Below are 17,893 nucleotides of genomic sequence, written 5' to 3'. Positions count from 1 at the left end.
TGCACCCCATCTTTTTCTCTGTACCGCACTTGTGCTAAACTGGGTCTCTTCTCTGTGTTCATATTGCCTTTTATTTTCCTGTGTCTTTTATTTTTCTCTGATCTCTCTTTCTCTCCTTCATTTTTCCTTTATTCCATACCTTTCCTTTTTCTACCTTTCCTTCCTCCTCTCTCTCCCCCTGCCCAACTGTTCACAGCTGGTCCTGGAGACCTATAATGTCCCAGAGCTGTCAGCTGGCGTTAACTGCACCTTTGAGGACCTGTCAGAGATGGATGGGCTGGTGGTTGGCAATCAGATCCAGTGCTACTCCCCTGCAGCCAAGGAGGTGCCCCAGATAATCACGGAGAATGGTGAGCATCCCAGGAGACAAGGCGGATGGCACATCCTTTCTCCTGTGCATGCGAGGGGAACTAAGGGCAGATGTGGAAGTCAGGGATCTACAGGTAGAGGAGGGTCAAAGGAAGGGGTGTTGATTGCTGAGTATGTTACAGGAAGAAAGGGCCCCCCCCCATGACCTTTGGAATCGACTATAGAAACCCTTCCATCTCAGCCCCAGGTTAATCGACCTCATCTTAAGGAAGGAACAGCTGCAGAGTGGATGAATAGAGGGAATCGGCTAGGAGACAGCATGATGAAGACTGAGTTCAAAGACTGTACTAGAGTGGGAGAGGACTGGCTTGGAGAAGGGGAATAGGTCAGGAGCAGGAATGGGAGTACACAGGTCATCTGGCTTCTTATCCCTGATCTCAGCCTGCTTGGTCTCTCACCCTGGACCACTGCATCCCTGCCTCCCCACCCCATCTCCTCAGAGCTGCCTGAGGTTCGTGGGCAGCTGCACCATGGTTGGGGGCAAGGGGTGGTGGGGAAGTAGACAGAGGCTCAGGGCTAGCAAGAGACAGGCCTGGCCTGGGCAGATTGATTCTAATTGTCCCTCCCATTTGGGCTTGTCACATTTGTTTGGAGCTGATTGATTAATGAGGCTCTCAGGGAAAGCAGAAACCAAGGCTGGAAGTGGAGGTCTGGGGTCAAGGCTGTGAATTAAACATGGGCTCCAGCTCCACCCTGGCACCAGCCGAGGATTCCAGGAATGCCTGTCCCAGTGGAGCCCTGAGCCCAACAGAGGAGGGGGCATCAGAACAGAGTCTTTCTTGACAGAGATGGGGAATGAACCCATGTGGTTCATTCATATACGCAAAGCCTCTTGCTCCCATTGTGGCAGCATTGCTGAGAGTCTACATATCTGTTCCTCCCTGGGTGTTTGTAATTCTGTGACTCTGGCACGCACATCATGCATGTGAAGGCACATCTGGATATTTGATACCTGTTAGTGTGTGTGGGAGTGGGGGGAGTTGAGCAAATGGGGGGTGTAAGTGATACAATGCAGAAGGAGGAGTAGAACAGAACCCCCCTCTGCAGCTGCCCTTGAGGATGTCTGGGGGCCGGGCCCTGCTGAGTCAAAGTCCTGTCAGAGCTGAGACACCTATGGGGGAGCAGGCTGTCTTTCCTGGGGGGGGGGGGCTTTCTCTCAGAAAGACCCTGACTTGGGGCCTTGGCCTTCTTCTTTCACTCTCAACTGGCTCTGCCCTGCAGGGGACCACCATGTTGTACAGCTGCAACTCAAGTCTAAGGAGACAGGCATGACCTTTGCCAGCACCAGCTTTGTCTTCTACAACTGCAGTGTCCATAATTCGTAAGTGCCCCCCACTGGCTCTCAGCTCCCTTGCCTGGGGTCAAGTTTGGAGGAGTAAGGTCATGTTGCATAGGACTCTCTTTAAATGGTTCATCCAGAGATAAAAGGCCCCACCACTGTTCCCTAGGATTTGCTTTCTACAGGCTCTGTCAGGAGGCCTCCTTCACTCCCAGAAGGAGTCAAGATATATCTGGTACCCACAGGGTTAATGGAAAGGAAATAGAATGAGCAGAGTGAGGACTTATGGAGTAAGAATCTCCAAATTCCTAGCCCATACATCTTCTCTGGCATAAATCTTTCTAATCAGATTCAATTTCCCACCACCTGCTGGGGGAAGGGGAGGTGCATCTCACCTGGCATGAGAGGAGAAGTCTGAGCAAGGAAAGAGGCCCCCACGTGTTCAGGGACAGCAGGAGGTCTAGCAACTGACCTGAATGCTCAGCGCTCTGCAGCCCCAGCATGCTGGGTCCGGTCTCAGGCTGGTGAGTGTTAGAGGGACACAGAAAGGTCCAGGGTGGGCAGAGTCTGGCCAGGGGGATCAGAAAGCCCAACTAGGGCTGTGACTCTGTGTGAGTTAAGAGTCCACTTCCCAAGGAAACACAGGGAAGGCAGAGAAGGCAGATGCTCAGGCTTTGGAGTCAGGCTAGCTGGAAACTTAACTAAACATTCTGTGCCCCAGCTTCCTCTATTAAAATGAGGAAATTGTAGCACCCCTTCCAGGGATATCATCCAAAATATTAAACAATCAACATAGCAAAGGCACCATTCCATCAGAGCAGATTCTGGCTGGGACATTATACTGGTGGCCCCCTCAGCCCTGCTTATCCCACAGGATGGCCACTGGATTAAAAGAGCTATTATAAGTATAACACTCAGAACTATGTCTGGCTCATAATTTAAGCACTGCCCAAATTTTGCTATTATATTATTATTATTTTCCCTATTAAATGGTGAGCTGGGATTCGATTGGGGATTGCAGGTCTTTTTTAACCATAGAAACCTGCCTCCAACTGAAATGATGTGTGGATGGAAACCCAATACGCAAAATATATGGGAGTAATTGTTACTCTGATTGAGGGTTTAGGAAGCCTGGAACCCCACTCTCTAGGAACCCACCCATCTCCTCACACAATCTCATGGAAACGCCAGAGAACAGACCACATTTGGAAACCAAAGGATCTTATCTCAAAAAGCCCTGTTTGCTTGAGCATGCTATTCTGTTTTCCTCTCTATTCAAGACAAGCAAACTGATATGACCAAAGACATTTGGTGGCAATGGGGACGAGCTGCTTTATGCTGGTGTTTTAGGATCTGTCTACTTGATTATGACAGTTGTAAGTCCAAATCTTGGCTCTCCTCAGGGGCCCGATTAAGTAGGCAGCCAGATATCCGAACCAAAAATGAGTATCTCAAAACTAGGATTCTCTTCTTCTTCTCACCCTGGAGTTGCCTGTGGCTTTACCACTGAAAGCCACAGGCAACTCTAGGTGGCTGAAACTCTCACTCCCCTCTTGCCTTTCTAGGAAAGCAGACTAGTTGTATGAAATCACGTATGAAACCTCCATTAATCAATAAAAATGGTTTTAAGCATCTACTATGTATAAGGCAATGTATTACTCATTAGTCAGGAAAGATTAAAAAATTAGTAAGACTCAAAGATTTAATCACCCAAGGAGTCCATGTCTCAAGGACTAGTGAAAAAACTGGACAAATAATTGAAACAGAATACAATATGGGTGGTGCTGTCATAGAGATGTAAAAAAAAGAGATTAGCAGGAGAAGGGCCCAATGTGATCACCCAACTGTCCTTTGGTTAAAGAACAAGGAGGAGCTGGCCAGGTGGAAGGAAGGGGGAAGTAGTATTCCAGACAGGGAAATGGCATGTGAAGAGAGCATGGCCTGGTCATGGCAGAAGTACCAACCATGTCAACGAGAAGAGTGCGGGTGAACCTGAGCGTGAGGAAGGACTTCGTTTGCGTGGCAAGACATTTGGGTTTTATCCTTTGGGAAAAAGGAACTGTTTTGAGTTTTTAAGCAGGAAGTAGCACCTATAAAGTTGCTTTTACCTCCTGAGAGTAAGGGGTAGAAGTGGAGTTGTCAGCTATAGAGGAGCCAAGAATACTGAGAGCTTCCTCTACCAGGGTGGGTCCATGTGGGTCCTTGAAAGCTGAGACTGTGGAGACAGTTTGAATTAAAACTCAATTTTTTTGTTTGCTCCAATTTTGACAGTCCATCTGGACAATGCCCTCTACTCCAGAGTTTATTGGTCCCCTCTTTGCCGAAAGAGGATACCAGCCTATGGAAGTGGAGGGAGTCTGACCAGGGCTATCTGCTACATGTTTGAAGGGAGGGAGAGGGGCCAAGGCCAGAGATGATTTGCTTCCTGAGGACCTAGAGACAAAGAGAAGAAATTTGTGTAAGATCTGCTCTCCCTGAACAATGGTGTTCGAGGATGGCTTCTCTTCATGCTAGAAATGTTTCACTAGATCTTGGAGACTTAAGCCTTCTGATTTGGGCTTATCCAGGTTCTTTGATTTGTGCCCCTTCCTCCTCTGTATCCAGGTGCCTGTCCTGTGTGGAGAGCCCATACCGCTGCCACTGGTGTAAATATCGGCATGTCTGTACCCATGACCCCAAAACTTGCTCCTTCCAGGAAGGCCGGGTGAAGCAGCCAGAGGTAGGTCCCCAGCAGCCAATGCAATGAATGCTGTAGGGTGGGACACGGGCAGATGTTCCCTTAAGAAGAGAAACCAAAGGCGAATTTCTCAGGACCTCCCTTTCCTCCCCAACCCTGGCTCTTCAGAGGTGAGTTTATGAAAGCAATAAACAAGCATAGTGTGCTGGATCTGCCTTGGAGGTTCTGTTACAGAAAACGTCTCAAGCAAATTCTAGGCTCCAGCCAGGTGGTTCCTCCATTGGCCAGGTAAGTTCTAAAACAATCCAGACAAATGTGTGTCATAGAAAGAATTTTAATTACATGCAGGATTGTGCACAGGCTCCTCCATTAAGGACTGGAGACTGGTAGGAGATGGACCCATAGAGAAGATTTAAGATCAACGGGGGCAAGCTGAGTTACAAGAGTGAAGCGTAAGAATAAAAGAATGGTCAACTGATTAGCCAGTGAAGTGGATATCAAAGTCTAGTTCCCAGGTCAGCAGCATCTGAGAACTAGTTAGAATACAGTTTCATGCATTTCTGACCAAATGCCTGTGAAACTCTGGGGGTAGGACTCAGCAATCTGCTGTTCACGAGCCCTCTGATAAATTCTCATGCAGATCCAAGTTTGAGACTCACCGAGATAGAGTTAGGGATCCTTTGCTAAGTCATTGCATTTCTATTCCCTCTTGATTTTCGTTCTTATCTTTGAAAACTATCATCATAATAAAAATATTTTGCTGCGGATGCTGTTTCCTCTCTAAGAATGTAAATTTTTTGATGAAGGCCTCAAAGATAATGGGCATAAAAGCCCTTTGATAAAGTCCATTGTTCAAACACATTGTTATTGTGTTTCTTACATAGGTGTGTGACTTCCACCATCCAGCCAGTAGTTCTATACAGAGTGTTTGCTTTAAAATGCTGCTATGTAGACTAGATAGATAAACAAACATAAAGTAGTAGTGTTGTTTGGACCCCACTTGTTGCTCCGGCAATACCATACATTTTCTCTGCAAGGACAGAGCCACCAGCCTGGCCTGCACTCTCTCAGCCAACAATGGACTCAAGCAGGATCCAGCAAATACCCCTCCCCCAACTCCAATGCTGCCCCCCATTTCTTCCCCATCCCTCACCCTACTCCCAGCTTAGGTGAATGGTCCAGCCTCCCCTTCACATACCCACACAGGTGCTGTGACCATGCAACAATCCCTGCAGTTGTGAGATCAGGACACTGTCCTGGTGCAGGAAGGATGGGGTTCTTTAGGGGACAGGAGGGGCATCATAGGAACAGAGAGGCCCATCATGGTGTCCTCAGTCTCTTCCCCTAGACTTGCACCACACTGGAAAACCTAACTTTGGCCAAACCCTTAATGGCAGGAGGGAAGCTGTCTTGACTCTGAAGGTGAAAGAAATGAGCCATGTAGGCCCCACTTAGTTGCTACCAACACCTGCTGTATTGTGCTCCCCTAGGCCACAGGGAAATGACTCAAGTATGCCTAGCAATCAGATAATCCCTGCCCTGAATCCCATTTTGTCCCGGTGCTGATGGCTGAGTTGAAGTCCTATACGTGAAGAGTGGGCAGAACAATTTATCTTAAGGGCAAGAGATGGTGAGGCTGTCAGGGGGAGGGAATAATCCCATGTGAGTGGAGGACCTGACCACTCAAGCTGGCCCTCTCCCTCCATAACAGCATCTGGCCAGGGCTGGAATGGGCTACTCTGAATTCACAATCAAGAAAGGAAATCCAGGCCTAGATTATCTCCTTATAAGGAATGAGAGGAAAGGGGTTCCATTTTGGCTTTAATTAACTTAAAGTATAAATCTGATGTTTATGAATCAGTTCTCTGTTTTTCTTTAACTCAGAAAGGATGGTTCTAGAGATAACAGGACACACATGGGTTAGACAGCTAAAGGACACACTCTTGGCATGAAGACCCTTATAAAAGACTTTGCAGTCTTCCCAATCCCAGGTCTATATTTTGGGGCACGGAGTCAGGAGTTAAAGAGGTGGCTGACCCCCAAAGCTAGGGCCAAAGGTCCCGGGAAGCAAACTCTTCTTGTTTTTGTCTGAAACCTGCAAATAACTTGATGGGAGCAGAAACAAAGAGATTTTCAGCCTCCCTCCAGCTTTCCACACTAGTGTATCTGACAGAGGTTTAGTGTGTGGAGAGGCTGAAAGAATGGAATGAAAGCAAAAACAATTGAGCTATCTGGTGGATTTCAAAGGCTCCTAATCATTTAATTACCTTGAAGGAGGTTTTCAAATGTCTGCTTTTTCTTTCTTGTTCCTTATGTCCCGAGTTTCTTTCTTTTAACCATATGAAAGGAGCTTGCATCTGCTGCTCAGAAAGAAGGAAAAAAGAACTTGAAGAGAGAAAAAAAAAAAAGGCCCACCGTGATTCCCAGTGCAATTCAGGGATCCTGTAGAAGGACGACGCCTTCAAGTACCCAGATTGCAAGCCAGACACAAAACCCCTCTACCTGGCGCTGGCAAAGGCTGCTGGGGATTCACAGCATCACAGAGGATTTGATGCCAGAGACCCTGAGAAAGGAGGAGGCCTGGAGGAACATGAGATGCAGACAGACATGGAGGTGGTCTGGTTGACGGCTCGCTGCTGCCCGTCAATACTTTCCATTTAACATGAGCCTTATAATTGTGACCCCAACAGGCCATTTCAGTACAGGGCTCCAGGGAGTCCCCCAGGCCTTCCTCTTCGTATCACTGGATGGAATTAACTTTGGCTCCACTTATTTACTCTAAGAGAAGGAAGCTCTCTAAGGGCATGCTTGCTTGTGCAGGCTTGGAGGTTGCATTCTACCCAGCTCAAAACTGGGGTGATTTCGAATGTGAACATGGAGGAGACACCAGTGTTGACCACCTCATGATGGTTGTCCTAGCAGCATCTTCCCTGAAGGGTGGACTAGCTGCCGCTATTTTGGGTCAATGGAAGGAAATACTTGTCTTCAGAGATTAAAAGAAAACCCTTGGATACTAATGGAAATATGGTGACTTTTTTTATTTATGTTACGGTGTTTTCTATTTTTCCTTATATTTTTGTTTCTGGGAAGAGATAGTAGTAGGTACAAGAGATGACAAAGAAAAATTCACCTTCGAAAGGTGATTTTGTGATTTTGTATAAGCACTAGACATGTGTCCTTCTCTGTTTTATGTGTGAGCTTGTTATAGCTGAAGTTTTGCCACAGTGTCATGGTTCATTGTTCATCACACAATTCCTGACCATGGCCATATGCAAGGCATTTTGATGGATTTTTAAACGGCAACATTTGCCCTGAAGCACTAACTTATGACTTTTTCCATCTGTAGACTGGGTCCATTGTTCTGCATGATCTCTAAGATTCTGTAACTGTAAATGGGACTAAGGTGAAAAGCACCTATGAGAAATCCACATCCAAGATGCTATACCATAGGATGAGGGTTAAGTCAGAGTTTTAGGCTCCCAGACTTACCCACAGGAGTGACACACACAGTCCCAGGGCCTGCAGCTCTTCTAGATGTCCAAGCTCAGCCCCCTCTTGGAATGAAGGCAAGGTCCAGGCCTCATTGAATTTTCTGGAAGTTCCTGGTTTTCAGTTTCTTTTAATCTTTGAGTGTGGGGTTGCAGACAGGGTCCTTTTGTTAGCCAAGAGTGGGGCTGCCAGGTGGCTTTTCATCTCCACAGCACCATCTTGTATCCCCAGGAAGACTTTGATCTGTGCATCTTCCAATTTCAACACTGGCTTTGTTGACTATCACCGGGAATGTTGAATTACCTCCTTTTTTCTGAACAAAGAGTACATTCAGGTGAAGTTACTGGTCTGAAATAGAGAGCTGGTCGATCATTGTTATTCTTTAATGGCAGGAATGCTAGCATAATTACAATTATTAGAAATAGAATGCTCAATAACATATGCTGTTTATAGTAGCTATATCCCAGTTACAAGGAATGATTTTGTTTCAACCAACGATGGCATTGTGATAACAACCATGAATTGTTAGATCGGCTGCCAGACCCTGGGTACCAAACAGAAGAGGGAGAGGACGTGTGAGATGAAGCCAAAATGGGATGACAGTGTCTTCCTGGCCTCGGTCCTGTTCTCCCAGTGTCTACTGAGACTCCTTATTACTCAAGGGCATGGTCTGTCACAGGGGCAGGCATTGACAGAGTTATCCTCACCTTTCCCAAGCTGGAAGAGCCAGTGACTCATCCCCAAGTGGCTTTGGAATCTCCAGGCTCTACCTGCGTGACCTGAACCTCTCCAACATGCCCATGTAATTGATGGTGACTCTGGGGGAACAAAGACCAACTTCCATGGAAAAGCAAATCCAAAGACCAAGGAGTGGTCCTCAATGGGCTGTTTTGCTGCTTTCTCATCTAAACTTAAAACTGAAGTGTGCTGCTGCTGGAGCTCTGGTCTCCAGGCACTAGGAGAGCAAAGCACATCTGGCCCACAGGTGTCTAAGCTCAGAGAGGAGTTTCCCGACAACCCCTCTCCTCTTGATGTTTGACCAGATTGCTTACTCCAGAGAACAGTTTTAAGATCAGAGGAGACGAAATGCATTCTAGTTGATTTCAAAAGCTATGCTTCAAAGGTTCTCCCTGTATTCTCTACTACCCCCAGCATGCCTGAAGAGAAATCCACAGCAGCACCGTTGTCATGAAACCTGGTGCTCCTGGTGGCCAAGTCCTCTTGGCAAGAACGGTTCCAGCACTTAGATTGCTGCTTGCCTCTGTGCTGAAATAAGCCCCAAGAGCATGCCAAGCACATTTATCCCCACTGGACACTGGAAGTAAATCAGGCAAGGGGAGCCATTCCTGGGATGCAACCCAAGCACACAGAGCCAGCTCTAGCATGCCCTTCATCCTCGTTTGAGAAAACAATGCCAAACCCGCCTAGAGAACTTGCTTAAATCTATGGCCTCCCACCTACCCCCACCCCCAGGTATTCATTCCATTACTGGGTTGCGATTTCTCCAGGCAATTGCACTTTCCATCAGTCCCCTAATTCAATCCCATCTGCCCAACCTCCTTAAGGTTATGGGTATTTCCTTTCTGTATTATTACTTTGCTCTCTCTATGAACCAGCCCATCGTAGATCATGCTAATGGCATTATAAACTTAGGGGACAGCAAGAAAATATATGGTGCATTATATTTTTGTATTGGGCATGGTGGGTTTGAGAACGTGAGTGTAAATTTGGGGGTGGGGGGGCATTGATTGGGCTGAGAGCTGGCTTGTCTTTGGAATTGATGGGAACCGAGGTGACATGGGGAAGGAAGGGTGACCCTCCAATCACTTTTTTCCTTAGCGACCTCAGGTGCTGTGTGGCCCCAGCTCTACCCTAGAGTTTCACCTTCCCTCAATCTTGGTGTTGCAACTGGGAGAGTTAGAGCCCTCATCTTGAAAACACACCAGAGGCTGTAAATAGCCCTGAAGGCAACCTTTTTCCCTCCCAGCGCCACAACATTCTTTATGTCCTTGTTCAATTATTTAAATATGCAATGAAACCTCTGTATAATGCACCCACTGACATGCTGGATGTAGAACACTGGAAGGCATCTTTCTTGCTTTAGATTTTGGCTTTTTGTTCCTGCGCCCTGCAATTAACCATGTTATCTTTACTTTTATGTGCTTTTAAGCAGAGTCCGATATGTGCGCCAGGCTAGACAGTTGACCTGGAGCCACCTCCTGAATGCCAAGCCATTAAATATTTTCTTGCACTTCAAGCCACTGCCACTCCCCACCCTCGGTGCATTTTTACAGCTGCAGAAGGCAGCCACCAGCAAACAGCCTTCAGAGGAGTGTGGTTCTTATTGTATGCATTTATCGCCAAGTAATGTTGTTAAATGCAGGTGTTCTCTATTCGCTAAGAGCTGACCCTTTCAACTGATAGCTCAGAGAAATATCTTCCTTGTGGAGAAAAGAGCCGTGTGTTTTTGAGGAATTCTGTCTGGGGACTGGATAATCACATGTGGACCAAAAAACAAAAAGCCATAAAATATCTGATGAAAATATTGTGGTCATCATCATCATAGGCACTGAAGAAATAAATTGTGCCCCTAGTTTCTTCCTCTAGAAAATGGGAGTGATCATATCTGTTTTGCTATAAAATCAGAGAACATGGAAAAAATGTGTAAAGGTGATGCAACATGCACTGGACTAATCTTGTACCACATTAACTAGAATCATATTTGTATCTTAAAACCATAGCCAGTACAACATATCAGTTATTAAAACAGTAAAATGATTCCTTATTGGTTGGAAAATAACCACTTTCATAGGTCCACCTCCTCCACAAAGCTCCCTACACCCCAGCCCCTCCAGCACTCATTCAGTGGGTTGGTATTGAAAACCATTTTGAACTAGTTGAGAAGGTATTGTGATTCCCATTTTAGAGATAGGAAAACTGAGCTTCAAAAAGATTACATAGTGATATACGCAGGTCGTCTATTGGATTAGTAATAGAATTGGAACTATAAAACTCATCTAATCTAATCCAACCTCTTCATTTTATGGATAAGGAAACCCAGAGGGCTTAAGGGACTCTTCCAAGCCCACATGGTTAGCTGGTGGGTCTCCTATCTCAGAGCACACGAGATGTGCAGCTCTAGGCTGTCACCTCCCAAAAAAGGGGATTACTCTTAGGGAAGCAGTGGACTGAACTGGGACCTCACCACCTGTCTCCTTGTGTTCAGGGCACTGGAGCTGTTTAAATTAGTCAGATTCAAGGTAAGAATGGAAGCCTAGAAGGGTGGAGTGAGTTAGACAGTGGGAGCTGACGAGATAACTATGGAAAAGTGTACAGAGGCAGGAACAGGGGAGATGGGCCCTTAGGGAATGAGGTAGGAAAAGGAAGTCAATGAGGGGCAAAGTGCAGGCTGAGCTAGGATAAATGATAGAAAAGGACAAGCTTCTGTTGAGTGCTTGCTCACTCTGTGCCAGACACTTTGTGCATGTCTGTTCACAGAGTCTCCGAAAACGGTCCTTTGGAGGAGGAAATTTTGATCTCCATTTGATACTAAAGCAAAGCAACGATTAGAGCACTTTTCAAGACCATGGAACTAAAATAAGAAAGATAGACTGATACTCATTATTCTGGGATTCCCCAGTCCAGGGAGGGGAATCTTTCCAGTTGAGGAATCTCAAAGGTGGGACAAAGCTCTGGGTGGCATGAGCCCCTGGACCATGACAGAACTGCTCTGAAACAGGTCCTCAGACAGAGTGGTGGAGAAACATGGAAGTTTCTCTGGAATTTCCCAGGGGTATCAGATTTATAGATGGTTTTATACCTGGAATCTCAGGATGAGTCAGGTCAGAATCTGGGAAGATGGGGCGAGAGGAAGGGGCAGGGTGGTGGAAATAGTCTCTTCATGCCTTGTTACCTAGGGAAAAATGCCATTTCACATTTCACATTTCACTTAGGAGGGACACTGGGGTCAATCAGCAGTGCCATCAGAGAAAAATGTGCCCAGCCCAGCTCTGGGCCTCTCCAATTATTATTAATGAACTTGTTCTCAGAACCGCCAACCTTTTTATATGCAAACTAGGCTTTTATGGGGCAACTGGCAATCAGGACTCATTAGAGAACTCATAATAAGCCTCAGTGAGGATCCTAGAAGAGAAGTGAGAGAGGCTTGTGCTTCTGCCCATATCCTGGCCTAGGATCAATCCAACCCCCAGGGAAGTTTCCAGCCCATCTTAAGAAGATCCTGCAGTTTCCCAGTCCTGCTGGTCTCTGCCTGGCTGCCCTACCCTAATGTGGTACTGCCCACTAGTAGGAATTTTGCCTCTTCTGTTAAAGGAAGAAAAAGATGACAACTTATCAGGTTGGCATCTGTGTAGTTCAGTTATCCACACATTTGCTGACACTGAGCCATTATTTCTCCTCTGTGCCTCAGTTTCTCCTTTGTGAAGTGGAAGAGGTCCATTAGGTTGGTTCAGAGGACTCAGACTGCAAATTCCCTCTTGGCATGAACATTTTGATGTGGGAGGTGGAGGCAAGAGATATCAGCCATTCTTGGCTCTTACCCCAAACCCATAGTTACAGCTCCCTTATATGGGTGTAGCAGGAGAGAAGTTCAGACATACTCATGCTTTAGGAGGCAGGAAGACTGTCAAAGACCTCAGGTAGAGTGATGGGTAGAGTCACGATAGGTGGCCTGGATACTTTGGCTCACAGCTCACCGCTTTTCAGAGATCTCCTTTCCCTGATCCTCCAACACCACTCACTTCCTTCCCACTCCAGCCCTGAATTTCTTTACACAAATCATGCCTCTCCTCTCATCTACTTATCTCCACATTCTCATTGTGCTATAGCAGGGAGGCTGTGGTGTCAGTCAAGGCAGGGGAAGAGGATGCAGCTGCTAAGACTTCCTCCCTGTGGATGCCACAAGGTCTCCAAGCAGGGTTAGGGCTGAGGCTGCGGTGTTTGTCAATGGCCCTTTCTCTCCTCCTGATGGCCTTCCTCCATGCTCGTCTTTCAACTGCTTCTCTGGATAAGGGTGTGACCATTCTGGAGGAGAGGTGGAGGGGTTAGTTTAATGGAATGGGCACTGTCCCTAAGCGAAGCTCCGCTCCTGTCCCATGCGTGGACATTGCTCCAGCTCCCTCCCTTTCTCTTGGCTTCCATTCTATCTCCTTCTGTCTCTATCTTTCTCCCTTTTCTGTTTCCATTTCCCCTACCTCCTTTTGCCTCCTCTGCTCTTGTCAGATGATCAGGAAGGACAGAAAGAATGACCACCCCAAATCATGCAGTCATGACTGGTTAGAGCTTGAAGTTCCACCCACATTCACAGATAGGGAGGTTGAGACTCAAAGTGGAGTGTGATGTGCTCGGGGATCTCTAGCTGTTCAGAAACCTAGGGCTCAAGTCTGGTTCTCACTAAGCTTTCTATGGTAGTGGGATCCATTTGGCTCACATTTGCTTGAGGGAGAGAGATGGGGGATTTAGGCAGGACAGTTGCCAAGTGCCTGATTGCTTGGGATGCTTCCCATCTGCATTATCTCATGGCTACCTTTCTGATTTACTCTGCTGGAGATGATTGCTGGGATTAGGGTTGAGCAGCTTCGCCAAGAGTCACCTATGAGCACTGATAATGCATCCTCAGGAACGATGTGCAAGCCATGCTCTTGCTTAGCCTTCCAGAAACCATGTTTTAGCATGCCCTCTCCCTAGAGGGAGGGATCCCTATCTATGCAGACAGTGGGACCTACCTGGCACAGGAATCCCCAGACCTTGCTTGGTCTTGAGAATTCAGAAGCACACCAGCTTCACCTCCAAATGGGCAGAGCACAAACACCCTTTACTCTAACCCATTTTCTCCCCAGCCTTCCCTAAGCAGTGATTTATTCCCTCCATCTCCAAAGGTCCTCTGGTCCGCACTTAGATCCAGGGATAAGATGTCCATTTTCAGCACATAGAAGGAGCTCACTGTGTTATCTACTCTGAGGTCAGGCCATCCCCAGAGCTCAGTCAGAAGTTTCTGTATCAGGAAGGTCCCTCAGCACAACCCAGAACATCCCCCAAATTCCAGACCCAGCCCACAAATTGAAGGCCCTCTGGGCCCCTCCACTGTGGTCTAGACTCACATTCAGAGCTGCAGCCCATGGCTCTGTCTCACCATGGACCTTCTCACTGGGCCCAACTGTCTTAACCCTTTGCAATTGGCAATTGAGGCAAAGAGATGCTCAGTCCACAGTGGGGCACCTGACGAACAGGGTCTGTCTATGTGGAGAGTAGGAGGGAATGCCGGGAGGAAGCCATACGTTATAAAAAGAAAAGTACAAACAAGGACTATCTGAGAATCTGGAGTGCATAGGGGAAGGCATTGAAGTCGGAACCTGAAGAGGGTGAGGGAACATCCTCAGTGAGGAATGGCTTTCGGATGGGGACTCTCGAGATCTGGGATTTCTCCACCCCCTTCCTTCACCAGCAGTGACTGGTGTAGGCAAGAAAGCCTAGCACCTAAGAGAGACGCGGGCTTGTGCATCTGCGATGCATCCTTGGAAGGGTGGGGCAGGGCGAACCTCTGAGTTGGACCTGGAGAGGCTCCCTGCACTTTGGGCTCCCCTGTACCCCAACCTGACCCACGCTCTCTGTCCCCAGGACTGCCCCCAGCTGCTGCGAGTGGACAAGATCCTGGTGCCCGTGGAAGTGATCAAGCCCATCACTCTCAAGGCCAAGAACCTCCCCCAGCCCCAGTCGGGGCAGCGCGGGTACGAATGCATCCTCAACATCCAGGGCAGTGAGCAGAGGGTGCCGGCCTTGCGTTTCAACAGCTCCAGCGTGCAGTGCCAGAACACCTCCGTGAGTCCACCCCCATCCCATCCCGCCCACCTCCTGGTGGCCCGGGCCCCACCCCCAACCCCTCCTGCTTCTTCTCCTAGAGCCACATCAGCTCAGATCTGCCAGACTTTCCAAGACACCCATAAAACTGTTCGGCTCCCTACCTGTTTCCCCAACCTTGCTTACCCACCCCAGTCCCTTAATCCCCATGTCCGCAGGGTGCTGGGTACTGAGTTTTGGGCCACAATTGTAGCTGTGTTGTGGTAATGACGGTCTTCCCAAAACAGAGGCTGTAGTGAAAGGGGCTTGTGGACACAGCCATGGGGCCATTGAGCTCTGTTTGTGGGCAAATGTGTTTGTAGGAAGGCCGTTTACCTTCCTAAGAGAATCTCTGGAAGCCCTAAGCCTGTGTTCCTACCAGGTCTGACCTGAATGCCCCATATGAGCCTGCAAAGGCCCATTGCCTTCAAAAAGACAGAAAGCCAGCTTCAAGAAAGGTGGCTTCCCAAGACAGACCAAGAATCAGCAAAAAGGGAACCATTAAACAAGAGGGACTGGCAGGAGTGTGCTAGTTAGATCAGCGTGAACCCTGCCCAGTTTCTAGAATGGCTCCATTAAATCCATGCACTACTAATGATGAGTTGGCAGCTGACTTCCTTATTCAGGTATAACCACATGGTATACACCCTAACTATATATCCCCTCTCCTGCTTGTCTCGCTCCTTTCCTTCTCTTGTTTCATTCCTATCTACCAGCCTGGTCTCTTTCATTCTCTTTATGGGTGTATGTATGTGCACCGAGATGTCCAGAGACAAACCTTAGACTATGTTTGTCCTAACATTCTCAAGCTATGAGAAACCTTTAAGTTTTTCTTCACTGTCCAAGAGAGGAAAATAGAGGCCCAGAAACAGAGTAGATGTAGGTTTGTGGGTCTGAAGCTTGTACGATTTCAAAGACCCTCTTTAAGATAATGAATGAAATATAATAAATACAAAATTAGATGCATGGATGGGTCTTGGACGTAGCCGTGCAGAGAAGCACTGAGCCCTGAAGCGGAAGCTCTGTTCACTTTGGGGCAGCCTGCTTCAGCCCAGAAGGTAAGCGTCTTTATCAGGGTCACACAGGCAGTCAGTGGCAGGGCTGGGGCCAGCTTTCGGGTCTCCTCCTGTGTCACACTGCCTCCCATTTGTCCATCTGTAGCCCCCGGGTATTTATATGCTATGACTGTATTTGGGCATATGGTATAGGATGAGGAGGGTCCTAGACAAAGGGCTCTCTGGAAGCTCCCTTTCTTCTTACAGGAAGCAGGTAAGGGTTAAAGGGAGCTAAAAGGGGGCCAAGCACGTGCCCAAGGCTGCTTAGCATGGCACGGATTGAATTGGGAATTGATCTGAAAACCTTCACGACTCCATATGTACATCTCCCTCACCCCACTCCTCTGGCTTCCAAGCTTTTTTTTTTTCCTTCGGTGTTCCAGATTGAACTTGTAAGCAAAAGGGATATTAAACACTTCATACTCCCTCATAAATCCTGAAACCCAGCAGACTGGTCCCAAGAGTTTGGCTAACATTATTCCCCCCAAAGAAAGAACGTCCATGTGAGAACTGGGGTCCCACATCTGTGTCATTAAAGGCATGTAAGGATTTCAGACCAAGGAGAAAAGTCCCGTTTCCTTGGAGACACTGCCCCAGGGTTCCGGCCCCACGAGGAGGGAGAATGCCCAGCCTCGCTGGTGTCTGAGCCCTCAGGTCCCTGAGAGAAGTACACAGTCTCCACAGGTCTGGTCCGCAGGGCCCCCGGGCTTTGGCTGACTCCGATAAATAGATGAAAGTGCCCCAAATAATCACATGAGTTCATCTTGTAACCCCCTTGATCAGAACTCTGTCTGCACCTCGGGAACTAACTTGCATGTTCAAGGAGCTGGTTTGGACCTGCAGCCAGTCTATTTACTGCCAGAATTGGAAGCAGATTGTGTTTAAATGTCCTCAGTGTGTCCCAAGCTAGAGCGCTGCCTGAGTGAACGAGCCCTATAACCACCACAGAGAACTGCTCCAATGGTGGAACAAAAAATGAGCCTCCTGGTGCAAAGAGCACACACTGAACCCAACAGAGCCAGGCAGGCAAGGGTGAGGCAGGAGAGAGCCAGGTCTCCTCCCTCCATGGTGTCCACACCGTACCTGCTGCTGGTTCCCTCATTGGTGCCCACGGGGAGAGAAAGGGCACCACTCCAGCCTGGATGTCTCTCTGATGTTGAATTCTTGGATTTTGAGAAATCACTTGGGAATTTCACATCTGGAAGCCTGGTGTCCCATGTACCCAATAGTCAAATCTGCTTCTAGCCCACCTGGGCCTCAGTCCATCTCAAACCCTCATCAGGGGTGAAAGGTGGCACTGCCCAATCAGCTGGCCTCCTGAGTGTGTGAACCTAGATCCTTCCAGATCTCCTTCCCAGGATGGTGAAAAGCTGTGGTGTAAACACGTGGCACTGGGGCCAGGACCTGCAGCCTAATGGACTGCATGGAGAGGACATTGCCTTTATGTTCCCAGCTCATCTTCTAACCTTTGCCTTCAGGCGTTGAGGATGGCTCATTCTAAATCCACCACTCCCCCACTACACTTGAGAAAGGGTCTCCCGGAGTTAGGGATGGGGCCTATGGCCTCTTCATCCACCATGGAACCTTCTGGGTGCTCCCAAAGCAACTCAGCAGATTTTGCCTTCATGACCTCTTTATTTCCTCAACATCCCTAGTGACAACAGTGATGGTGGTTGTTCTACCATTTTGAAGTCTGAGAACTGAGGCAACAGGAGGGGTACCCCGTAAGCAGTAGATTCCAGAAGGAGTCTCCCCTAACCAGCAGGAACTGCTGGAATCACCAATGAAGACAGCCATACAGTACAGGAGGGCTTAGCCTTGACTTTTCTAGAAGCCTTTTAATGGGTACAGTGGAATCCTAGTTTAAGTACTGATCTGGGCCAAGATGCTCCTTGCCATTATGTGATTTCCTTAAAGATTCTTTGGGAGCATTGTTTTAGTCTGTAAGCTGCTGGAATGCAATATACCAGAAATGGAACAACTTTTAAAAAGGGAACTTATTAAGTTGCAAGTTTACAGTTCTAAGGCCATGAAAATGTCCAAATTAAGGTACCAACAAGAGGTTACCTTCACTTAAGAAAGGCTGATGCCATCCGGAACAGCTCTGTCAGCTGGGAAGGCATGTGGTTGGCATCTGCTGGGGGTTTTGGGTTCTGGTCATCTCTCTCA

The 17,893-nt window shown here is 47.8% G+C and overlaps 1 protein-coding gene across 1 annotated transcript in view; it reads left to right on the top strand.

The window, feature by feature from the left end:
• Positions 1 to 17,893, top strand: part of PLXNA4 (plexin A4) — a 464,554-nt gene that overhangs the window by 363,775 nt on the left and 82,886 nt on the right. Inside the window, exons 7-10 of the mRNA XM_077135733.1 lie at positions 197 to 350; positions 1,591 to 1,690; positions 4,253 to 4,367; positions 14,451 to 14,651. Coding sequence (XP_076991848.1) covers positions 197 to 350; positions 1,591 to 1,690; positions 4,253 to 4,367; positions 14,451 to 14,651 — 570 coding nt within the window. The remainder of the gene's footprint in view (positions 1 to 196; positions 351 to 1,590; positions 1,691 to 4,252; positions 4,368 to 14,450; positions 14,652 to 17,893) is intronic.

The sequence above is a fragment of the Tamandua tetradactyla genome, chromosome 1 (assembly GCF_023851605.1).
Source record: "Tamandua tetradactyla isolate mTamTet1 chromosome 1, mTamTet1.pri, whole genome shotgun sequence".
In the NCBI taxonomy this organism is placed as follows: Eukaryota; Metazoa; Chordata; class Mammalia; order Pilosa; family Myrmecophagidae; genus Tamandua; species Tamandua tetradactyla.
The sequence above is the reverse complement of the archived record's forward strand: the minus strand, read 5'-3'. Positions and strand labels throughout refer to the sequence as shown.